Source organism: Xenopus laevis, chromosome 1L, assembly GCF_017654675.1.
Source record: "Xenopus laevis strain J_2021 chromosome 1L, Xenopus_laevis_v10.1, whole genome shotgun sequence".
Lineage (NCBI taxonomy): Eukaryota > Metazoa > Chordata > Amphibia > Anura > Pipidae > Xenopus > Xenopus laevis.
The window spans coordinates 213,508,016-213,534,547 of NC_054371.1; the positions used below are offsets into that span (position 1 = coordinate 213,508,016).

General features: G+C 40.8%; 1 protein-coding gene across 1 annotated transcript in view; it reads left to right on the forward strand.

The window, feature by feature from the left end:
- ttc33.L (tetratricopeptide repeat domain 33 L homeolog) overlaps positions 1–23,531 on the forward strand; it is a 178,547-nt gene extending 155,016 nt beyond the window's left edge. The window contains 1 exon segment of the mRNA NM_001095384.1: positions 23,049–23,531. Coding sequence (NP_001088853.1) covers positions 23,049–23,390 — 342 coding nt within the window. The 3' untranslated portion in view covers positions 23,391–23,531.
- Positions 23,532–26,532: the final 3,001 nt, after the last annotated feature.

Sequence of the window (26,532 nt, forward strand, 5' to 3'; positions counted from 1 at the left end):
GCCTATTGGGTTTATTTAATGTTTAAATTACTTTTTGCAGACGTATGGGGTTATGTAAAAAAATGCACTAAGTTTGCCCAGGGGCAGTAACCAATCAGCAGGAAGCATTTACTGGTCACCTGTTTAAAAACATACATCTTATTGATTGCTATGGGTTACTGCTCCCAGGCAAACGTAGCGCCTTTTACTGCATATGGGGGTTAGGGAACAGTGATTCAAAGTATAGAATGATCCCTATACGGAAAACCTCAGGTCCCAAGCATTCTGGATAACAGGTCCCATACCTGTAATAGAAATGGTTGGTACCACTGCTAACAAAGACGTCCCACCAGCCCCCCCTATATATACCAACATCTACAAAGAAAAGTAAACACAGAAGCAAAGTCTAGGGGCACTGAAATGAACGGATGAAGTAAGAAACAGTGATTGCCCTTCTCTCTCGTCTCCCCCCTATTTCTCATATCAGTTTAATGAGAGGCTCATGCTAAAAACTAGACACTAGTTCAGTCTTCCTTGTGGTTCATGCGTATATCTCTAGTTATATGGGTTTCAGAGATTATTGAAGATTATTGATTCCAGTTACATATATTTGTTCAATTATTCATTTTTATTCAATTTGTTCATTGATGCCCTGGGGATGGGCACGGAAAATGTGTTTGTCTATGACCCAAAACTGGCCAGGCCACTTATTGTTAAATCTTTGCATGGGGAGACTTGACAAGCTGACAAAATAGGTGGCAGATGAGATTCACAGTTGATAAATATAAGGTTATGTATTTGGGATTTAGAAATAAGCAGCCATATGAAAAAGTTTGGGAACCCCTCTCAGCCTGCATAATAACCTAATCCACTTTCAACAAAAAAAGATAACAGTGGTATGTCTTTCATTTTCCCGGGAACATCTGAGCACTGGGGTGTTTTCAGTTGTATGAAATTAAATCAAATGTGAAAAACTGTGCAAAAATGTGGGTACCTTTGTAATTTTGCCAATTTGAATGCATGTAACTGCTCAATACTGATTACTGGCAACACCAAATTGGTTGGATTCGCTCGTTCAGCCTTGAACATCATAGGCAGGTGTGTCCAATCATGGGAAAAGGTATTTAATGTGGCCAATTGCAAGTTGTGCTTCTGTTTGACTCTCCTCTGAAGAGCGACAGCATGGGATCCTCAAAGCAACTCTCAAAGTTGCCTCACGAGGAAACGTCGGACGACTTCGGAAATTGAAGCGCCGCGAGTGCATTGGCGCAGGCGTTTTCTCATTATAGCAGGCGGAAGGCGACTAATTCTGCCTGTGTGCCCCTGCCCTTAGGAATGTAATGACACAGGGGCACAGTTGCTGTAAAACCCAGGTCTGGCAGGCCAAGAAAAATACAGGTGCGGCATATGTGGAGGATTGTGAGAATGGTTACAGACAACCCAAAGATCACCTCCAAAGACCTACAAGAACATCTTGCTGCAGATGGTGCATCTGTACATCGTTCTACAATTCAGCGAAATTTGTACAAAGAACATCTGTATGGCAGGGTGAGGAGAAAGAAGCCCTTTCTGCACTCACGCCACAGAGTCGCTTGTTGTATGCAAAAGCTCATTTAGACAAGCCACAGTCATTTTGGAACAAAGTGCTTTGGACTGATGAGACAACATTGAGTTATTTGGTCATAACAAAAAGCACTTTGCATGGCGGAAGAAGAACAGCGCATTCCAAGAAAAACACCTGCTACTGACTGTCACATTTGGTGGAGTTTCCATCATGCTGTGGGGCTGTGTGACTAGTTCAGGGACTGGGGCCCTTGTTAAAGATGAATTCAGATGAATTCAACCCAATATCAACAAATTCTTCAGGATAATGTTCAAGCATCAGTCACAAAGTTGAAGTTACGCTGGGGTTGGATATTCCAACAAGACAATGACCCTAAACACACTTGGAAATCTACAAAGACATTTATGCAGAGGGAGAAGTACAATATTCAGGAATGGCCGTCACAGTCCCCAGACTTGAATATCATGGAAAATCTTTGGGATGATTTGAAGCAGACTGTCCATGCTCGGCAGCCATCAAATTGAACTGAACTGGAGAGATTTTGTATGGACGAATGGTCAAAAATATCACCATCCAGAATCCAGACACTCATCAAAGGCTATAGGAGGAGTCTAGAGGCTGTTACATTTGCAAAAGGCTCAACTAAGTATTGATATAATATCTCTTTTGGGGTGCCCAAATGTATGCACCTGTCTAATTTTGTTATGATGATGATGCATATTTTCTGTTAATCCAATAAACTTTATGTCACTGCTGAAATACTACTGTTTCCATAAGGCATGTTATATATTAAAAGGAAGTTGCTACTTTGAAAGCTCAGCCAATGATAAACAAAACTCCAAAGAATTAAGAGGGGTTCCCAAACTTTTTCATCTGACTGTATACCCTAAATGGCACTAAGTTAGGCAAATCCTTTATGGAGAAGAATCCGAAGGTGCAGGTATGGAACCTGTTATCCAAAATGCTCAGGACTTGGGGTTTTCGGGATAAAGGATCTTTCCATAATTTGAATCCTCATACTTTAAATTTACAAAAAAAGAATTTAATAATTAAATAAACCCAATAGGATTGTTTTCCCTCCAATAAGGGTTAATTGGGGCAAATTTAGGGTCTTATTTACAAGTAGATCCTTCCAGTGACCACAAGTGTGTTCTGAATAAAGCACTGAGGTGTTTATTTTTACAGTATGGGGCATATTTACTATGGGTCGAATATCGAGGGTTAATTAACCCTCGATATTCGACCATCAAAGTTAAATCCTTCGACTTCGAATATCGAAGTCGAAGGATTTACCGCAATTCGTTTGATCGAACGATCGAAGGAAAAATCAACAACAATTAAATCGAACAATTAAATCCTTCGAATCGAACGATTCGAAGTATTTTAATCCATCGATCGACCGATTTTCCTTCGATCAGAAATTAAATGTGCCCCCACGAGTTGTGACATTGTGCACTTCTGTTCATGCATCAATTGTCCTGGCAGATACATTCAGTAGCTTAGATAACTTCATCTGCTTTTTAGCAAATAAAAAAATAAAATAAAGTTGTTACATTGCCCTACACATGAGCCCAGTGTATAGTTTATGTGCCATATGTTAGGAAATGTAGGGGGGAAGCGGGTTACCCCAAAAAAATGTAATGCTATTTTTCAGCCTGAAAAAGGAAAAGACGCCAGCGTTTTTTGGGACTTAGAAAAATGTTCAACTATTTTTTTTAGTAAGTCCTATCTACTCTATTGCAATTCGCCTGGTCTGAGGTGCGTAGTTACGTCCATTCGCCAGAGCGCAACTTCGCCAGGCGTTAGGGAGCGAAGTACCGCTAGAGTCTATCTCGTTCGCTAGTGAAGTTACGCCATTTTTACCTCATCCTTTAGTAAATTTGCCCCATGGACTAGGTAAAAAAAAAACCTTTGTCCTTTTTTAATAGGCTTTCTACTCATTTTAAATGAGAGAGTCCCAATGACCCCTTATAAGAGTTCAATCAATGTGCCCAATTTAACATTTAGCTACAGGTATGGAACCTGTTAATGCAGAATGCTTGGGACCTGGGGTTTTCCGGATAAGGGATCTTTGTGTAATTTCAATCTACATACCTTAAGTCTGCTGGAAAATCATTTAAACATTAAATAAACCCAATAGGCTGGTTTTGCTTCCAATAAGGATTAATTATATCTTAGTTGGGATCAAGTACAAGCTACTGTTTTATTATTACAGAGAAAAAGGAAATCATTTAAAAAAATTGGATTATCTGGATAAAAGGGAGTCTATGGGAGATGGCCTTCCCTTAATTCGGAAGCTTTCCGGATAAAGGGTTTCCGGATAATGGATCCCATATCTGTATTATAACACAGAGACTGTGTTGCCCAGGGTGGCCCTATCTCATGTAACTAGTTCTGGTGAGTAGTTGTATTGATTTAACTAGCTCCCTTAACCTAATTAATGACTGTGCACAATGCTCACACCAATAATCTGCATGTTTAGCAGTTACAGTGCAGTCATCACTCAGTTGTCTGGTGTCCAGAGCTGGCCATAGACAAACATTAGTACATTTTTCTATGGCACCTGCAGTGTCAGTTACCCTGTATGATTCGATTGGACCTCCAAGTTCACCCTGACATTCTAGTTTGCTTGATTAAGGCAAGATCTCATCACTCTCTTAGTGCAAGGTTTTATTATGAAAAGGCTTGCCAAGCACAAATGGAAGTTGGTCATTTTATAGGATAGGAATAGAAGGGCTTTGAAAACACAACTTTGAAAATGCAAGTTCAGTGTCTAGTTGTCCTTTAAACATGTAATATATTTCAGAAGACGGCTGTAAAGTAGAAAGTCAGCAGAAAATGTAATTTAGAGGAGAAATGAAAGGGCACAAGTGATACCCTAGGCAAATCTTTGCACAGATTAGCTTCCTGGAATAAAAATAAATATATTAGCTAGAGGATTTTTAATGGAGCCAACAGCTAAATGGCCTTTAACTCGACAAACACAATGATGAAATTAGCTCCAATTTGCCTCTCTCTCTGAGAGACTGTTTTATTGCATATCTGCTGCTCGGCGCATCATACTGAACCCTACAGATACGGCAGCAACGTTTTCTCTCCAGTATGAGATCTGTTCAGTTCAATTGGTTTTCATTCTGTTAAAGTATCTTTGTAACAACTTTCCCTGGCAACAACATTAGTTGATTTTTGCTCTCTTTCTTCTCTGCCTTAATGGTCATCAGGATCTTAAAGACCCTTCACCTCTTTCTAAGTCCCTCAACATTCATGTGCAATTATCAAGGGAAAGAATTTTATATGGTGCAGTTACCCTTTAAATTGTATTATTATTATTTAAATGACATTACAAATGTTAAATTACAATTACCCTGTTCTTCCATAGTAGCATCCAAGTCTCCCACTTTTCTTACTTTGCCCTGAAAGAAAATATAAATCATACACTGGCCATGCTGAAACCCCTCCTGTACTGTATATTGTATGAGGCTTCTAGATACCCTTGGAATACAGGTATGGGACCTATTATCCAGAATGCTTGCGACCTGTGGTTTGCCGGATAGCGGATCTTTCCATAATTCCATACCTTAAGGCTACTAAAAAGTAATTTAAACAGGAAGTAAACACAATACGATTGTTTTGCCTCCAATAAGGATTAATTATAATTTAGTTGGGATCAAGTACAAGTTACTGTTTTATTATTACAGAGAAAAAGGAAATCATTTTTAAAAATTTGGATTATTTGATTAAAATAGAGTCTATGGGAGATGGCCTTCCCATAATTTGGAGCTGGATACTGGGTTACCAGATAATAGATCCCATACCTGTACCTGCAAAATGGACGTTTTGGGCTGAAAAAAACCAGTTCCCTGACCATGCAGGCTGGCTACCGTGCTTGGATTCCATGACCGACTGCAGGCTTGCATTCCCTACACCTTTCTCAAGTTAAAACTTACTTGTTCCCCTTGACTGTGTTGATCTGCCTCGGAAGTGAGGTCACTTGAACCCACCAGTGACGTCACTTCTACTTCTTCTACAGATCCCAGTTTGGATTAAAGTCAAGAGTGAGTGCAGTTTCGGACATGGATGCCAGAGGCCCACCAGAAAACGTTATACCGTGGGCCCACTTTCCAAATTATTATTCCTCCTCACTTAACCTCTTTATTCTTCTAGTGTCTTCTCTCTACTTACTATACTCTATTCTTCCATTATTAAGCCTTTTTTTACTATAAAGAAATTAGGAATGACCATGAAATAGGCCAAATGGTTCGAAGCAAGAGGCCCATTGACTCTTGGGCCCATCAGGACTTTTCCTGGTATCCCGGTGGGCCAGTCGGACACTGGTAGTTGGGCAGGGCGTTCAATAGTGGGCCAGTGGGTCTGTGTCAGGTCCTGTGTTGGGCATGGGTCTGTCCATCTGGAACCATGCAGCGCTCTACCTCATGGAAACGAGACCTAGGGGTTGAAGTTTCTGATATGGACAATACTGTATCCTCTGCCAAATTTACCTCTCCTGAAGTCAGCAGCTTATTGGCCTCCCTTTCTGATATCAGTTAGGCTGTCTTGGAAATCTGGTTTACCAAAGATGGCATTTAGCCATGGTCCTGGGGGCCACATAAGTGCCTGATTGCCCCATCACATGTGTTTCCAAATTGGGCAAAGATCTGCTGGTTTGACCAAGCCTTTGTGTGTATGTCCAACCTAATAAACAGATTCCATCGTAAAGGTGGCCACACACAGGGAGATCCACTAGTTTGGTGATGTCAAATGAGCGGATCTCTCCCCGATATGCTCGGTCTGTCGACAGCTTTTATCGGCCCGTGTATGGGGGCCTTAAGTCTGGAAACCCCATCTGCCCACTTATAGTTATAGTTGTTTACAGCAGGCCCAAATAGAAGGTAGAAGAGTAAACTTGTAAACTATGGAATATCTTAAACTAAAAGAGCACAGAGGAACAGATTTATTAACTGCCGGCTACAGTTTGGCAGCTACGAGACTCCCCTTTATATATATGCATTTTTATAAATAACGTTAGCAAAGCCATTAAGCACTTGTGGGAAATCATATCTGGGAGAACCTGACCAAAAAGCACATCAAGTCCGTGTTCTGATCCATTGTTGGGGTGTTCATCAATGTGATGCAGAGCAGAAGTGATACAGACGCATCTAATTCCCAAGCTCTCCCCACAGTTAATCACAGTAATGGTGCCTGGACTGCAGGGATCCGGGCCAGATTGTGCTGCCAAGCAACGGAGGGCAAAGACTAAATAAACCAACGGGAGCATGTGAAGGAAGAGGAAAGTGCAAAGAGATATGTAGATGCGCTAGCAAAGTGTAGAAAGGAACAAGAAGAAAAAGAATACAAACCCTAATGTCAGATGGAAACTCAAGTCACTGATAACGGAAGATAAAATGATGTTTTTAGATAAAGTGCTTTAGTGGATTTGGGATTAATGCACTTAAACCTTGTGTATCCAGCAACTGTCTGCACTTTATTCAGACTCACTTAATTAGGGACCTTCGCTGTAGAACAGGCTCATTGTTTATTATATGTTAGCCGGCATTGAAGTGGAGAATGTTCTGTTCCACAAGTTAAAAAGCAGGAATCATAGTCTAACGTAAATCATTGTGTATTTATATAGCTGCAGGGGGGGCACTGAGTACCTCATAATCTCCTCCAGGGGCTTTGTCACCAATATCTGGTGTATATAGTTATAGACTGGCAATATGCCAAATGAGTTGCACTTGAAATATAGGACAACGTATATAACTGATTTGGTTCAGGATTCTCACTACTTCTTTAGGATGCGCATTCAGTAGAATCAGGAATCAAACAGACACCGTAACAAATGCATACCTCCCAACTGTCCTGGTTTTCACGAGACAGTCCCGATTTTGATAGTTCAACCTGCGACTCGGGTTTGTTACTGAAATGTCCCGACTTTCTCTTTGACATCCTGCACTGAACAGCCAGGAAAAGATACAACGTTTCTAACTTAATTGGCTTTTGACAAAGAGCCCAGAACACGTGGCAGGTGCACTTAGATACTTTTGTAACAATTTAAGATAAGCAAAGAAACAATTGTAACAATTTAAGACAAGCAAGTCTCTTGGGGAAACTGAGACTTGCAGCTTAAAGGGCAATTCACCTTCATTAGCTGTATTAACTCATAAAAAAGCACAGAAATGTGTTCAGACTTTCATAACCTGCCAAATGTTGGAACATGAACATGGTAATTAGGGGTGGGGCCACAAAAACAGGCGTGGTCAAAATCTTTTTGTCCCTCTTTCTATTTCCAAAATGTTGGAAGGAATGCAGATGTAGGGCCCATAATGTATAGGGAACCCAGTGGGGCACTGACTGCTAATAGTCTTATTCTCTAAGATGAGCGGCCCTACAATGATTTTACTGTGGGGCCCAATAACCTCTAATTATCCATAGGTTTTCAACCCAACCCAAATCTTAATCCGAGTCATGTGACTTTAAAGCACTTAGGGTCACAAAGTTTGATTCATATCATACATATTTTGGGTGATTTTGCTCAATGAAATATATATTTTAGAACAGGGATCCCCAACCTTTATTTTTTTACCCGTGAGCCACATTCAGACGTAGGAGAAGTTGGGAGCGACACAAGCATGAAGAAAGTCCCAGGGGGTGCCAAATAGGGGCTGTGATTGGCTATTTTGTAGACCCTTTGTGGACCAGCAGCCTACAGGGGGCTCAACTTGGCAGTTTAGTTTTTATGCAATAAAAACTAGGGATGCAGCGAATCCAGGATTCGGTTCGGGATTCAGCCTTTTTCAGCAGATTTGGATTTGGCCAAATCCTTCTGCCCGGCTGAACCAAAACCAAATCCTAATTTGCATATTCAAATTAGGGGCGGGAGGGAAATTGAGTGACTTTTTGTTACAAAACAAGGAAGTAAATAATGTTTTCCTCTTCCCACCCCGAAATTTGGTACGGTATTTGGCTGAATCTTTCACAAAGGATTCGTGGGTTTGGCGAATCCAAAATAGTGGAATGTAAAAATAAGCACCTGATTTGAGGCCAATGAGAGCAAAATCCAAGGGGGTGGAGAGCAACATGTTACTCACGAGGCACTGGTTGGGGATCACTATTTTAGAGGTTTGAATCCGATTCAGTAGTTTTATGATTGGTATAATAAAAAATAACTAAAAAGGGAATATGGAATCCTGCTGCATGAGATACAAGCAGTCTTACACAGTATGTATTGCTGCTATAACGTTTATTTCAATTTCTAGCTTTTTCCATTTAGACATGCCCTCACGTGTGCCAAGCCATTTGCCCTATACACCTCCGTACACAGAAGGGCCAGTGGGTGGGAGGAAATAAGGAACTTTGTGGCCGCAGTCTCAGAGAACAATGGAGTCTTGTGTAATGCTGAAACGGCAAGCAGAAAACACAGTGTGTATGTGTATATATATGTGTGTGTATATATATATATATATATATATATATATATATATATATATATATATATATATATATACACACACACTGTATATATATATATATATATATATATATATACACACAATCCAGAGCTGGTACACCAATAACTGCACAAAAATGCCTGAGTGCTGGTTATAATCAATTATCCATATAGCAAAAAACAAAACCGCAAACACAGGGCTTTAGTGAAATGCAACTCGGCATAAGGTGCGGCTCAAGTTCATACCAAGACGTGTGTTTGTATCATTCGCAGATAAGAAGCAATAAGGGAAACAGGTGAGAGATGAATTAGGTTGGGCTGCCATGCGGAAGGTGAGAAAGGAATGGGGCCACAGGGCAGATGTGGGTGGTTAAAGGGATAGGATAAAGCATTATAAAAAGGATTGTAAAGTTGGTTTTTCCGGCTGTAACTGAACTTAATTAACCTGCCTGATCCGCTGTCTGTAATTCATCAATAGCCTGAGAAGCATAGACTGCACTTCCATGCTGTGATCCCCGGGCACCAGGCCAGACTAGGGGTCTATAGTACCTGTCATTAATACAGCTATGAGACCTGTTATCCAGAATGCTCAGGATCCAACTTTTTAAAAAAGATTTCCCTTTTCTCTGTAATAATAAAACAGTACATTGTACTTGATCCCAACTAAGATACAATTAATCCTTATTGGAAGCAAAACCAGCCTATTGGGTTTATTTAATGTTTACATGATTTTCTAGTAGACTTAAGGTATAAAGATCCAGATTATGGAAAAATCTGTTTTCTGGAAAACCACAGGCACTGAGCACTCTGGATAACAGGTCCCATACCTGTATAACAGTAGGCAGCCTTCAATACAAGCTTTGGAAAGTTACATGTTTTACCTTTCAATTTCATACGGCTGCCCATTCATCGTTTAAAACTTTTAAAAATTAAATGAATTAGCCTGAAAAATAACTTTGTTTTTAGCATAATTCAGTATTTTTGTTGTAGACAAACATTAAGGGGCATATTTGTACTTAAATATGTTTTTATATGGCCTTAGGAGTGCACCCACAACCCCCTTTTTTGCATATTTATCAAAGGTCGAAGTTCGAAGTTTAAAAAACTTCGAACTTTGAATTCAAAAAGACCAATCGAATGGAGGTCGAAGTGGGCCGAATTCGGCCTACTTCGAATTGTACGATCTTACTCCGATTTACTTCGATTTGAAGTTTTTTTAACTTCGACCTTCGATCTCTCAAACTCCCCCAATTGGCTCCATGCAGGTTGTAAGAGGTCCCCCATAGGCTAAAACAGCACTTCGGCAGCTTTTAAGTGGCGAATGGTCGAAGTCGTAGTTTTAAAGAGACAGTACTTCAAACAAATTCGACCTTCTATTTTTCAATGTTTTTTCAAATTCGAATTGAAGTATGACTATTCCCTAGTCGCAGTACTCAAAAAATAGCTCGAAATTCGAAGTTTTACACTTCAAAACTTCACCTCGACCTTTGATAAATCTGCCCCTAAATGTAAAAACAAGTAAAACGGCTAATTCCAAATTCTGATAGTATCCCCATTAAAAGAGGTGGTTACATTTTAGTATGTTATGGAATTAGTTATTTTAAGCAACTTTTCAGTTGGTCTTCATTTTTTTTTCGTTTTGAATTATTTGCCTTCTCCTTCCGACTCTTTCCAGCTTTCAAATAGCAAGACCCCATCTAAAAAACAAATGCTTTGTAAGGCTACACGTGTATTGTTATTGCTACTTTTTATTACTCATCTTTCTATTCAGGCCTCTCCCATTCACATTCCAGTCTCTTATTCAAATCAATACATGGTTGCTAGGGGAATTTGGACCCTAGCATCAGATTTCTGAGATTCCAAACTGGAGAGCTGCTGAATAAAAAGCTAAATAATTTAAAAACCACTAATAATAAAAAATGAAAACCAATTGCAAATTGTCTCAGAATATCACTCTCTACATCATACTAAAAGTTAATGTAACGCTGAACAACCCCTTTAAAAGGAGTTATTTCCATTTTAAGTAGGGATGCACCAAATCCAGGATTTGGTTCGGGATTCGGCCAGGATTCGGCCTTTTTTTTTTGCAAGATTCGGATTCGGCCGAATCCTTCTCCCAGGCTGAACCAAATCCGAATCTTAATTTGCATATGCAAATTCGGGGCTGGGAGGGAAATTACCTGACTTTTTGTCACAAAACAAGGAAGTAAAAATGTTTTCCCCTTCTCACCCCTAATTTGCATATGCAAATTAGGATTCGGTTCGGTATTCGGCTGAATCTTTCACGAAGGATTCAGAGGTTCGGCCGAATCCAAAATAGTGGATTCGGCGCATCCCTAATTTTAAGATTCTTATGTTGTCTTGGTAAAATCACGTTTTATTCAATTTCTATAGATTTTAACCAGTCCCCCCGCCTCTAGTTTTCAGCCCAGTGTTCCACGCCTGCTCTACTGATTCTGAAATAGGCAAGAATTGCTCCTCAGAGCCAAGAAATACAAAATGCAACCGCAAGAATTACTTGGAGAGCAAACACAATACAAACTCGGGAAAAAAAAAAAGAAACTTTGTAATTTGTACCACTTCATGGTTAGTGACTAAAATGTAATACTTTCCCAGTCCCAATTTTGATGGGAAATAGAATGTAATTCTGTGTTTCGAATTGCAAGACAAAGAGTCGTTTATATGTTTTGTACCAAAGGAGCAAAGAAAAGAGGCAGAATCCCTGTGGGTTCTGGAAAATGTGCACCTTTTAATTGTTTCCCAAAATACATCATTATAGTTTCCTAAAAGAAATGCCGCAATCTCGACCTCAATTAAAAACAGACTTAAAATATAATATAATGGAGTCTTTCACTGTAAGGCGTTCAGTTCGATTGGAGGTCACGGGCACACGCATGTTGCAGGATTAGGTACAGTTTGCCCTTTAGTCTTGGCAGTGCCATATGGCTTGTGTGGGTAATTAATGTGGCCAAGCTGTCAGCTAATCAGTCGTAGTCATTCTATTATCATATCCGTATGTCACTATAGATATCTCTGCACCCCATACTCTATATGAACCTGAAACAGTAAAGGAACTACAGTAAATCCCTACAGGGCCCAACACATATTGCATTGCACCCCCACCATCCTCCTTACCAATAATGGTTTTATAGCACCTTTCCTGGGGCCACAGCAGCCCCCATGGTAGTTCCTCTCCTGCTTAAAAACATTGGGGCATATTTATATTTGCTTTAGGATTAAGAAGTTTGCCCCTAACAATCCCTTTACCATTCGTAGTTTTTCCCTGGTGAGCTCTGCTTTCACCATCTGCCCCTGATAGTATAGCTGCCAACAGCAACTGTCAGTTGAATTTCTGTTTGACTCCTACCATGACATTCTCTTCCATGGTGGGACTGAGGTGCAGCTTTCCCTCTTTATTCCCCATGTGGGAGATTTAATAGCTGCCCGCGTATAATGGCAGCGACCAGTTATTGGGCATCAGTTGTCATTCGCTGTTTCTGTTAATCTGCATAAATATTATAAAGGGGACTTTGACCAGACACTTTCAGTCCAAAAATACAGTCTCTTGGAAGTAGGGATGCACCGAATCCAGGATTCGGCCAGGATTATGTCTTTTTTTAGCAGGATTCGGACGAATCCTTCTGCCCAGCTTCGTCCGTTCGCATTCAAATTGGGGGCAGGGAGGGAAATCGCGTGACTTTTTATCACAAAACAAGGAAGTAAAAAATGTTTTCCCCTTCGCATATGCAAATTAGGGTTCGGTATTCGGCCGAATCTTTCGCAAAGGATTCTGGGGGAATCCAAAATAGTGAATTCGGTGCATCCCTTCTTGGAAGATGGGTCGCCTCCAGATGGGCAGCAGCCTGACTTCTGGTGCCTCGTGAAAGGTTGGGCCAAACTCTGCTGCCGCTGAAAATACAGTGATTTTTTTTGCCCCAGGGGGTGTCAGAATTGGTTTTACTTAAAACACTCATAATAGAGAGAAATGTACTGGTTGTAAAGCCCCTTCCAGGTTCCCTAATGTCTTGGCACCATGGTCTTTTCTACAGATGCTTCTAGTTACCTGATTTTGCTCAATAAAACCAGAAATAACAGATTTTGAGCAATACATTGAGTGTTTATGACACTCACTCACTGGATATAAACTTTGTACAGCAGCAGCATCACTTTCAATCAAGGGGCACTTGAATCCAAACCTGAACATGAGTCGTATTTTGTTCATTTTGGAAATAGACGTTTTCTATGTTTTTTTAAATAAATATATATGTAGCTGTGCACAAGGGCTGCAGTTTTCTGTGTTATTAGCCGTGTAGGTACAACATGCAAAGAGAAGGCAGCAAGTAATGCTGTGGCTCCGTTTCGTTTGTACTGGTTGAAACCGTTGCTTTAGTGCCAAGTGCAAGTAGTACAAGATGCTCGTGACCCCCTGGGGTTTTCCGGATAACGGATCTTTCCGTAATTTGGATCTTCATACTTAAAGTCTACAAATAAACCATTTAAACATAAACATTCCTGTACAGGCGTGGGATCTGTAATCCAGAAACCCGTTATCCAGAAATCTCCGAATTACGAGAAGGTCATCTCCCATAGACTCCATGTTAAGCAAATAATTCAAAATTTTAAACATACTTCCTTTTTCTCTGTAATAATAAAACAGTAGCTTGTACTTGATCCCAACTAAGATATAATTAATCCTTATTAGAAGCAAAACCAGCCTTTTGGGTTTATATAGTGTTTAAATATTTTTTTTAGTAGACTTGAAGTATGGAAATCCATATTACAGAAAGATCCCATATCCGGAAAACCCCAGGTCCCAAGCATTCTGCATACCCATACCTATACAGCTTTGCACTGCACCTTACTTTGGTAAAAATGAAGCCTCAAACTTTTTAAAAACATTTTTTTTCCAAAGCCACTCTACTAACGTTACAGAAAGTAATGTAGTGCAAAATACAAAGTATCATTTTTCAATGCCCCTTTAATTTAGTGGTGCACCTCTGGCCGAATTCCCTGCACTTTCATGTCCTTTTTATGAATCGGAGCCTTAAACTGCGTCTAGTTCTCAGGGTGCGGTCTTCATAGCGATGTGTGGAGAGGCAGAATTATCTTTTATATATTGAGTCATTGGCTTTTGTTTATGTACAACTGTACTGGGCTCTACATTTGCTCACAATAAAACTGCCTGGCGTGGCAAGTACTATTGTAATACAGTAACACTTAAATGCTTCTCCCCCCAAAAAAACCCAATGCTGTCCCTTCATTTTGGGTTCAGATAAGCACTGAATACTTGAGCACTAGTGATGTGCAGGTTGAGTTTTCCTCTACCCGCGCCCGCTCCCTCCAAACCAGAACCTGCCCCGGCCCGCTCTGTCACCTCTACTTATAGACCCATGCCCGCCCCACGGTGATGTCACAAAAGGGGTGGGGCAGACACAAGTCTATAAATTGATGGGCCAGTAGCCGGCAGTGTGAGCTGAAGATTTTTCACGGTAGCAAGTCCGAACCAGCAGGTCGCAGGCCTCTGGGGAGGAAGGAGGAGGAGCGTAGTGATGTTGATGTTGGGTTAATTGCACACATAGGGGCAAATTTACTTACCTCCGAAAACCCACCCGCGTTGGCTTTGCGCACATCGTAAATGTGCGTAAATTCGCCTGGACAATGCTGGTTCACGAAGATCCGAAGTTGCGCACAGGGTACCGAACGCTTGCGAAGTTGCGCTAGCGAAAATACGATCGGCAGTTCGAAGTTACGATAGCGTTGGCTAATTTGCATACGGCGTGCAGTTAAAGTACAATGGCCCTACATGCTGCAGCAAATACATTACACTATACTAAATTACATTACACAAGCCCAGGGAACCTTAATAAAATCAAATAAAGTTGTTATATTGCCCTAAACATGAGCCCACTGTATAGTTTATGTGCCATATGTTATCAAATGTAAGGGGGAAGGAGGGTGCCCCAAAAAAAATGTTTTGATCTTTTTCAGCCTATCACCCTGTAAAAAGGAAAAGACGCCAGGGTTTTTTTTGGGACTTAAAAAAAATTTCAACTTTTTTTTTGACAAACTCCTATCTATTGCACTTCGCCTGGTCTGAGGTGGCGAAGGCAAGTCTGTCGATAGAGGTAACGTTCAGTAAAAACCAAGAATTTGCGTAGTATCGCTCTTTCGCCAGAGTGAAAATTTGTCTGATGTTAGAGTAGCAATTTCCTTTGCTAGTGAAATTACCCAGCGACCGTTAGTAAATGGGCAAAGTTCTGAAATGATGTCACGCTGGCGAATTTGGCGAAGTTCCGAAATAACGTCACGCTGGCGAATTTTCACCAGCGTTAGCCACTTCGCCCTTTAGTAAATTTGCCCCATAAGGGGTTATTTACTAAACTCTGAATGCAAAAATTTTGCTTTTTATTTAAAAACTCTGTCTTTTAAAAAATCTTTTTCGGAATTTTTTAAACCCCAAGGATAGATAAGTCTGAATTAGAATATCCGGCATCTCAGACTTGTCGAGGTTGCATATAAGTCAATGGGAAAAATCCCAATGATTTTTTGATGTGCTCTGGGTTTTGTGCAATACCCCAAAGTTTTCAGAGTTTTCATGCAAAAAGCATAAGAAATCAGAGTTTTCATGTGAAAAATCCGAAAAAATCTAGAAAATCTTGTTTTTTTCCCCGCAAAGCAAATTTTCAGGAAAATTTAATAAATAAGTGTAAATAAGTGTTTACCACCAGTTCTGATGGTAGAGTTTAGAAACATTATATAGGTATGGGACCTGTTATCCAGAATGTTCAGGACCTGCGGTTTATGGATAAAGGATCTTTCCATAATTTGGATCTCCGTGCCTTACATCTGGTAAAAATCATAAATAAACCCAACAATATTGCTTTGCCTCCAATAAGGATTAATTATACATTAGTTGGGATCAAGTACAAGCTACTGTTTTATTATTACAGAGAAAAGGGAAATCATTTTTAAAAATGTACATTTTTTGATTAAAATTGAGTCTATGGGAGACGAACTTCCCGTAATGTGGAGCTTTCTGGGCAACGGGTTTCCAGATTACAGATCCCATACCTGTATGTGGCCTTTATAAACACTGCAGTCATCTTAAGCTGCCCACAGGATTGGTCGATTTCCAGATACACCATATCATCATCTGTGCATTTGTTGCCCCCACCCACCCAAAAAGATTTAGGCTTGGCCTTGGTACCCATTACATTTGATTAACCAAACCCAAAAAACACGTAATCCAATTCAGCACGTGTATAGGCAGCCCAACACCATAGTCCCTGCTTTTCAGCTGACCTATGGGTTCATTGGCGTATCCATGGACCAGTCCATCCAGGTCTATGGCCACATTTACAATTACAGGTATAAGATCTGTTATCCAGAAAGTTCCAGATTGCGGAACGCCCGTCTCCCATAGACTCCATTTTATCCAAATAATCCAAATTTTCAAAAATATCAGTTTTCTCTGTAATAATAAAACAGTAGTTTGTACTTGATCCCAACTAAGATATAATTAGTCCTTATTGGAGGCAAAACCAGCCTATTGGCTTTATTTAATGTTTATATGATTTTCTAGTAGACGTAATTACTGAAGATCTGTTATCAGGAAACCCCCAGGTCCGGAGCATTCTGGATAACAGGTCCCATACCTGTATCAGGCTGGTCCCTTTGGATATCGCAGCATAGCCCAGATGGAATATACACTGCTACCGAGCTACACTGTCAGCTTCATTATTTAATGAAATAATAGACTATAGACAATGATTCTCTGCCAACAGTGTAATGGTTCATCTCTAATGACGCATCCCGGCTCTCTCTAGAGCTCGCCTTTTACTCGTCACACTCATTTGCTTTCCTTTCTGGAGATATGTACGCACGCATGGAAAGTTATTTGTTTGACTAACCTTTCAGTGTCAGGCTTGACTGTTTTCCATCCATTTATTGACCAGCTCTGTTTGATCTGCAAGGCAGGTGAAATGACTGCTGCTCCTTCTTTTATTCCTATTGATTCTGGTTTTATTAACCACGATGCACATGTGATAAGGTGGCCTCGCCTGAAGGCCGATGTGCTTTATTTTCAATTGAATTGGCCAACCCTTAGCCTGTGTGTGGCCCCTGGGCTGTGATTGATCAGGAGCTTCAAAATCTGACCACAAAAAAAAAAATCAAGTTAGCCAACAATCCTTATCTGTGTGTGTGTGTTTGCTTATTATATAATTAATATTTATTTAGATTTACTACACCAGCGAGTGTCAACTGCTGACTAATAACTGGAAGCTACCATTATACACGGGGCAGTTAGTTATTAAACCTCGCACATGGGGAATAAATATAGAAAGAGGAAAAACTGCACCCCAGTCATGCCAAGGAAGAGCAGGCAATGGTAGGAGTCAAACGTCAAGTCAACAATGGTTAAGGCCAAACTGACAGTTGCTGTTGGCGGCTATACTATCAGGGGCAGACAGTGAGAGCAAAGCTGACCAATGTGGGAAAACGATCTGTTTGATGTCACATTGTTTACTTAATTTACATTTCCAGACTGAAATTTCCATCTACCCAACCCAGAGAAACAACAGCTAGACTCTAATGTTTTGTTATACTTGGTTTAGTATTTGTTGGCTTGGGAATTTACCCTTATGGCTATATACACAGATTTGCCCTTTGTATGGCCTGATACTCTTTATCAAACCCAAATTGTGCCCACCACACAAGTTAGTGTTCTCTACAAAACTGCTCTAACACCCATTGGCAGGCACAAATTTGCGGCGAATTTCCGCGTTCCGCGTTTCGCCGGCGAATTTGCCGCAAAAGGATTTTGGTACACCGGCAACAGTACCGATGCTGGCAACAATTTAGATGCCGCCCAAGATTAACGGATGCCCATTCATTTGAATGGGCGGCCAATGTTGCCGGTGTCTGAGTTGTCGCCGGCATCGAATTGTCGCCGACGTCAAAATTCACTCACACAGATAAGGATTATCAGCTAACTTGATTTTTTTTGTGTGTCAGATTTTGAAGCTCCTGAGTAGTGACGGGCAAATTTATTCGCCAGGCGCAAATTCACTTTGAATTCCCATGATTTGCCGCCGACTAATAAATTCACGAAACCGCCACGAAGATTCGCCGTTTCGTGAATTTTTCGCCATTTCGTGAATTTTTCGGCGAAGCGAAACACCCCAAATTCGCCATTCACTACTCCTTAACAATCACAGCACAGTGGCCAAAAACAGGCTAAGGGTTAGCCAATTCAATTGAAAATGAACACATTAGCCTTCTGGCGAGGCCACCTTATCACATGTGCATTGCGGGAAATTCGCAAATTTCGTGGCAAAGCGAAACAGGAGAAATTCTCCCATCACTAATCATTTCCCTTGTTAGTTTACTACTTACAAAGAATAGACCATGTCCTTCTGTTTGTGAGCAGCAAATAATTGTCCAGAATGCCCAGCAGAATCTGGTACACGTATAGGATCTGTTATCCGGAAGCATGTTATCCCGAAAGCTCCGGATTACACAAAGGCCGTCTCCCATAGACTCCATTATAAACAAATAATTCAAATGCTATTTTTTATTTCTTTTTTAATTTTCTTTTTTTACATTTATTTATTATCTCTGTATTAATAAAACAGTACCTTGTTCTTGATCCCAATTAAGATTATAATGATCTCAACTGGATGCAAAACAATCCGATTAGGTTTAATTAATGTCAAAAGAATTTTTAGCAGATTTAAGGTATGGAGATCCAAATTATGGAAAGATTCCTTATCCGGAAAACCCAAGGTTCCGAGCATTCTAGATAAGACGTCCCATACCTGTAACTGGATTTTCGATCAATGAACTCAGTTTTAAGGTATGCCTTGAATTTGGCAGGGTCTCCACACATATTAGCACACATATTATAACAACGTGTAATAGTAAAGTGTTAGTATAAATATGGGTATATATATTTATGTGAAGGTACGGAGGGTTGTGTATGGATGCTGAGTTTTATTTGGAGAGGATGTAAACTTGATGGACTTTGTCTTTTTTCAACCTGATTTAACTGTGTAACTATGTAACCATGTAATCATTCATAAATAGACTTAGATATTATATAAAGATGTCCAGACTGGAATCCTGAAGTTGCTGAAGACCTGAACTTTCTGGTATCCATAGTGAGTCGTCGTTCTTTAGCTGTAGGGAAGCAGGTTGATCATTTTTGATGGACGATCTTTGAGACCCAAGCTTTCTACATTGTCCTGCACCACCTCTTATCAGATGTCTGCACTATATATATTTAAATATGATGTTAAAAATCAAGTGGGGCTTGACATCTATGACATTGGTAGATTTAATGATTAATGGGAGAAGATGGGGTAGGAATCTTGCTTTGCAGTAGTACAGCTGCTTAGAATCAAGTCAGCTTTACTGCATCAGGCTCCACCATCAGGGTCCACCATCAGGGTCCACCATCAGACTCCACCATCCTTGGTTTTGGCTCCTGGAGATAATATGGCCTCATTGTCCTTTCTAGTAAAAGTATAATTCGCCTAAGAGATATCTATCAGTGAGTTACTAACTCATCCGATAGGCAAGTAAATGGCTCCTGTTGTGGGCTGCACAGAAAATGTTATTTCTAGATAATCGCTCAGTCAGCCCAATGACAAAGAAATTCTACACTTATGATCTTATTGTGAAATACTATCTGTACAGAACTCTATACATGGCGAGGTGCAGAACTCATTATTTTTGGTTCCTTTTTGTCTCTGATATAACTTGAGTGACTCATTCCGTATCCATATCAAAATTCACGGGCAGTGACACCTGCAGTAACATTGATTTCCCCATACCGTAGATGGTAATCAGATGTAAATAACAGCATGTGGTTTATTTTAGAGCCAACTACAAAAATATACTGCATTATCATGTAAATCTGTGCTGCCCTGCTCAGCATCAGTCTGGCGGCTTGGACATTGCTACACATTAGCTACAAGACAATCTAAAATCCCAGAAACACACAAAGTTGCATCTATGTGTATGAAATATAAAAATATTGACTAAGAACACATACCTTCTATTTTTAATTATATAGGGAATAATGTACACACCAGCCCTGCTTAAATAAACAGATATCAGAAGATTAGATGTAACTGAGAAGTTTCTTGACCAATGGATCTTCTTGACTTTGGCTATTGGAGGGTACAATAAAAATTAAAGGAAGCATATTGGTTAACTGATATAAAGTGTTGCTGCCCCCCCCCATTTTCCTTTACCACTGCCGCCTTGCCCAATATAACTTCTACAAAAATACATCTGTGGTGTTAGGGTCTCTTGACAGTATAATAGTTACTCACCACACTAAGGAAGGGGCCCAGGGGCACCGCCCTGAGCCCTCAGCAGAGGGGGGGAGGACAAACCGACGAACCAATATGGAGCAGGCACTCAAATGATGCCTTCATTTGAGTGCCTGCTCCATATTGGTTCGTTAATATAACTTCTATCCACTCTTCCTACAATTGCTTCAAATGCGTGACCTAGTTCTTCCTGTTTGTTCTCCTAAACTCAGCCCTATTTAGAGAAAGTTCTATATGATATGCCCGCCCAACTACAAAATGTCCTTGAAAACCTTTTCAGATCATGACAAATAAATTCTATATAAGGCTCATGGTGGATGATATTTTGTTAAAATGCTACCTATACCAAATCTGGTCATATATCTTACCATTATGAGGCCATTTTTTGCTTTGGTCAAGGTGTACATAAATATTTGTAACACTGGGGTCTGTCTTTCCAGTGATGAATTGGTATTTTTCCTCCATTCCATTAAAGCAATTCGGACTCAGGATTTGCCCACTCATCCCCAGAACCTGATTTTATTTGCTCAAAAGTTTGGATTTTCTAGTTGGGCCTAGAACCTAGACCTAGATGGATTTGCTGCTGAAAATTGCTTCATGGGCATGACATGGGGGTGATTGTTACTATTGGGTCAATGTCCCTTTGAACATATGTTTTGGTAAAATAAATACATGACAGAGATAGAGGCACTTTATAGGTTTTCTTTGCCTAAATATCCCCAATCCTAGTTCTTAGACTCACAGAATGGGATTTTTGGATATTTGTTTGTCCTTGAACCAGGGAAAGCTTTAGGTTACAACTAAAAAAAGCAGTTGGCGTGTGGTCCCTACCAACAGAGCGACCCATATAGAGCAAAGAGCATTGATAAAAGGACAAGAGGCAACAACATTTCAGTATAAACATTAGAAATGTCCAGCCTGCAGTCCTTCAACCTCCCTCCGAGTATTTTCCCCACTTAGACTGGGGCCCAGGTCTTCAGAGAAAATATGTGCTTGGAATAAAATCTGAGTATCGTTCCATCAAATGCGCACAAATACACTAATATTCTAGTTTATATATAGAGCATCAACATTTGTCTCAAACCAAAATATCTCATATCATTGATTGTTTGGCAAGAAATGACCATAAATGTTTCCGTTTCTCATGCTTACTTCCCCATTTAGAAATTGATTGTTTAATGGGCAGTTATTTTAAGGCACGGATGGAGCCTGGGAGATCTCTTGGCTAATACGTTTTATCGATTGCTTGAGGAACAGGCCAAAGCACTTACACATAGTAGAAACATATTGCCTCTCCACAATCCAGATTTGAATAGGAGGAGGATTTAGGCAACAACCTCAACTAAGGCCAATCAGTTGGAGCAGGGCTTATTTACTAATATATGGTGGATTAAATCACTCGAGTGCTTTTGCTTTTATTTTCTAACTTGTAGTAGATTAACTGCTGATTGGTTGCACTGGGCAACTTCACTAGGTTTGTCAAGCAGCCCATGTAATCCAGTATCATACTAGGACAACATACTCGGTGCTGCTGCTCATCCAGGACTGTGATTGTGACTTGCACCAACTCAGCGGTTGCAGAATTTGCCCACTTGCAGCTTATGGAATGTGAATGGCCAGACGATGGAAAGAAGTGATTGGACCCCAAGTGGATTGGTAACAAATCTGCACATATATACAGTAGTGTAGGTTAGACTCAATTATTAGTGACAAGTGACTCAGTGTAGACTTTTTATTGGGGGAAAAGTTTGCTCCACTTGTAGCAATGTAATTTTCCTACCGCACACCTTTAGTTCACCAATACTGCAATGGTGGTGCGTTCTTTCATTGGCCCGGCTGGGTCCCTTAGCAACGTACAAGTGTAGAGACAGATCTGTGCGGATCCGTTTCTACACTTCCACTTGTAGCAACCCATCAGTGGTGAGCATTTACTGGTCATTGTTTCAGACTTAGCTTCTGACAATCACTGCAGCACAGTTGCACCAAAATGACGCAGATTGGTGAAATTGCGTCCAATCCTCACAACTGAGATGATGAATCATTGGCCACAGTTGTGTCTGGCGCATCTCTCCCTGGCAGCCACAACCATGCTGGAATTAACGGGGAAACTGTCGATAAAAAACAGGGTGATTGTGCTCAGAATGACACTGGATTGAGTCATAGATGATTTATTGTACCTGGTGTGAAACCACCATATCCTTTCCCATAACCCGAGAGCAATAAAAACTTTAGACAGAAATTAGAGCAATATTTCTCTCCCATCAGTAAATTCTGTTTTTATTTCATTTGTACATGTTTTCTCTTTTGGCGCAGTAATTGTCATCCGTATTGGGTCATGTTTCCAAAACAGGAAACAAGTAGAAAGAATGTGGGCTAGAGGCCCCCCAACCACATTTGCTTCTTATGTGCCAACTCTTGTTGTTGAGCCCACTCCTCTTGCCGTCTGAATGTGCGCAATGTTTGTGCTTATGGCGTATGTGCAAGTATATGGTTTCCTCCTAACCACAAGCTCCTGTCCACTGATCAGGTTAGATACCTGCACTTATTGTTGTGTAAGATGAACCCTGAGTTTCATTCCATGTCCTCACCAGGTTCTGCCGTGTACTGACTTTATGAGTCACCCGTAGGCTCGGGACTGGGTACGTGCGGTTGTGTTTTGAAGATATTTTCTGTTGCTATGGTCTTAGCATTTTCCCTCTGTTTGTTCAATTCCCTGTAGGCAATTCGAAGCTTTCAGATTGGACTTCACATCTGCCCTGCCAACACCGAGCTATGGGAACAGGATCTGAACTGGGCCCGCCAGCTGCTGCTGCAGAAAATGGATACGGAATCGGCAGAGAGAAAGAGAAGGGACGTCAACATCACCCGGGAGCAGATCCCTGATTATGACTTTGAGAGCGACGAGGTGGTGGCTGCCTGTGATGCTATATCCCAAAAACAGAAAATGGCGGCTGCTAATAAAACCGTTGTTGTGTCTGCGTCAGGATCAGAGAACCTCTCAGATAGAAAGGAAGACAAGGTGGAAACCAACGATTCAAAGGAATTTATAAAGGCCCGATAATCCCAGAAACCTGTTACAGAAACCCTTCTGTGTGTAGGGCTGCCATCTTTACTGGAAATAACATGCTGACCTTTCTATATTTCTGTCTTTCTTCCCTATTATTCACATTGGCAGGCTGGTAAAAGGCTGGTGGCAACCCTATGTGTGTGGTGTGGGCTTTACTTTGAGAGAAACCATGGAAATGGAAGTGCTATTATATTGCAGGCTTGCTCATTGGAACCTAGAATCTCACCTGGGCCTGCGGCATTAACCTTGAACACCATAGGGCTCATTTACGAATGCAGTGGAAGGTGCAAAATTGCCAAGGTTTGTACCCACAATGCAGTGGATGTTTCCCCAGAACGCTAGTTGTGGAACTAAATCCACCATAATCTGCACATTATTTTCACTGCACTTGTATGTCAATGGCTTCACTTCCCAGTGCATTGTCAATAACAGCATTAACCCTATGCACTTGCTCCAAATCTGTTGCATCTATGGACATAACCCACTGGGGAAGCCTGGAGGTACCAGCAGGTCTAAGCTGTCAGTGATCCCAGAGTTCCCTTGTATCCATGCGTAGAATTGGACACAGTTCATCAGAGCAGCCTGGGTGGGTGCAGTGGAACTAATGCTCATGTTTAGTCATGAGTATCTATGTGAATAGCATCTAGTGACTTAACTACTACACACTGGGACACCCCCTCCCACCTACCATAAAGAAAGGAGGGCCCAGTGTATATTGACCTCCTCCCCACGTCCACCTACTCACTGTTCGTTTGGGGTGGGTGGCAAAACTTTAATTTGCAGTAGAGACTAGGGAGAGGACTGTCATGCAGCAGACCCCATGGCCCGTACCCCAAAGCCCCCTGTGGGGTCTATTGTATGTTAGTTACATCACTGATAACTATCCAAGCTCATTTTAGCTCTTTGCATCTGAACTTGCATTCCTAAATGATCTCTCATGGCTGCTATTCGTCCATCTGGGCTGTGCCTGGGCCCAGCACTATAATTTGCTTTTTATGGTCTCAAGGACAGAGCCCATTACAAGTAGCTGCCCTGCACCACCAAACAGCAATGTTGGGATCCAAAGCGTAGCTCCTATGAATAATCAGGGGCAAAATTTGCCTTGGTCTAGAACCCATAGCAACCAGAGATTTGCTTAGATCACGGATCCCCAACTTTTTTATACCCAGGAGCCACTTTCAAATGTAAATAAAAGTTGCAGAGCAACACAAGCATGCAAAATGTTCCTGAGGGTCCCAATTATGGGCTGTGATTGGCTATTTGTAAGCCCCTATGTGGACTGGCAGACTACATGGCAAATGCGAAGTTGCGTCCAGGATGCTGAACGCTGGCGAATTTTCGCAATCAAAGCGAAGATGCGCTAGCGTTGCCTAATTTGCATACAGTGGGAAATGATAAAGTTACATGGACGTATATGTTGCAGAAAATATATTACATTACATAAGTCCAGGGAACCTTAATAAATAAAATAAAGTTGTTATATTGCCCTACACATGAGCCCAGTGTATAGTTTATGTTTCAAACAGTTACGGGGAACCTGGTTGCCCAAAAAAAAAATGTACAGACCTTTGCAGGCAATCACTTTTGCACTAAAAATTGAGAAAGTTCTATATACTCCATTGCACTTCGCCTGGTCTGAGCTGGTGAAGACAAGTCTGGCAAAAGGTAACGTTCAGTAAAATCTGCATCTTCGTGAATTTGCGGAGTTACGTCCATTCGCCAGAGCGAAAATTCGCCTGCCAATAGAGTGCAAATGATCCATAGCGTCTGTATCTTTCGCTAGAGAAGTTATGCCTGCGCCCGTTAGTAAATCGGTGAAGTGCCTGAATGACGTCACGCTGGCGAATTTTCGCCAGCGATAGTCACTTCGCCCGTTAGCAAATCTGCCCCTACATGAGACTCTGTATGGCAGTGCACATGGTTTTTATGAAACCAAAACTCCAGGCTGCTTTGAGGCCGCTGGGAGCAACATCCAAGGGGTTTTTGAGCAATTGGTGGCTTACAGCAGTTGAACTACAGGAGCCTAATAAAAGATTAGTTGCTATGGGTTACAAGCCATTTAATAAGTCAGTTAGGACAAAGACTACTTTTTACCCTGTGAAGCGTGCGAGGGCCAACTCATCTCACTGGCAGCCACAGGGCCGAACTTTGTGATCCCAAAAGCTGCTGTTTGGGGAAACCCAGGGGCTCCACAAAAATGTCCCAAGCAGGCATTTAGGTCTGAATCTATGATTATCTTCTGGTATATGAGATATTCACTGAAATGCTTTGAATGAAAAATGCATAAAGATTGTAGAGAAACTATATGATGCAGATCAGAAAATGCATTTTATAAATATTAAAAAAACGATTTGTATGTGGAAGCCTACACTTTCCATACTTATATACGTATAACCAGGGCCGCCATTAGAAATCACGGGGCCCCGTACAACAAAATTTTTGGGGCCCCCTGGGCCCCGCCCACACTGACGACCAAGCTCCGCCCCATATCCCGCCCACATCGCAGTTAAAAGACCACACAGACATCAGCGCTAAAAAAGTAACCCCCCCCCCACACAAGTTGTAAAAAGCTATTGATGGTCAGGGCCCCCTTATAAAAAAAATTGGGGCCCCAAAAAAAAAAATTAAAATTTTTTTTTTTTTAAAAACATTGGTGGCAGGGGCCCCCTGTTAAAAAAAACTTGGGGCCCCAACAAAAAAAAATGTAAAAAAAACTAAAAAATAAACAAACATTGGTGGCAGGGGCCCCCTTCTAAGTTAAAAACAAATTGGGGCCCCAAAAAAAAAATTTGAAAAAAAATTAATTTTTTTTGAAAAAAAAAAAAAAATTTGGAGAAAAAAAAATTTTTTGAAAAAAAAAAAATGGTGGCAGGGGCCCCCTTACAAGTTAAAAACAAATTGGGGCCCCAAAAAAAATTAAAAAAAAAAAAAATTTTTTTTTGAAAAAAAAAAAAAACAATGGTGGCAGGGCCCCCCTTACAAGTTAAAAAAATTTGGGGCCACCAAAAAGAAAATTAATTTTTTTTTTTAAAAAAAAACCCAAAAAAAAACAATGGTGGCAAGGGGCCCCTTACGAGTTAAAAAAAAAATTGGGGCCCCAAAAACAAAAGTTTTAAAAAAAAGATTGGTGGCAGGG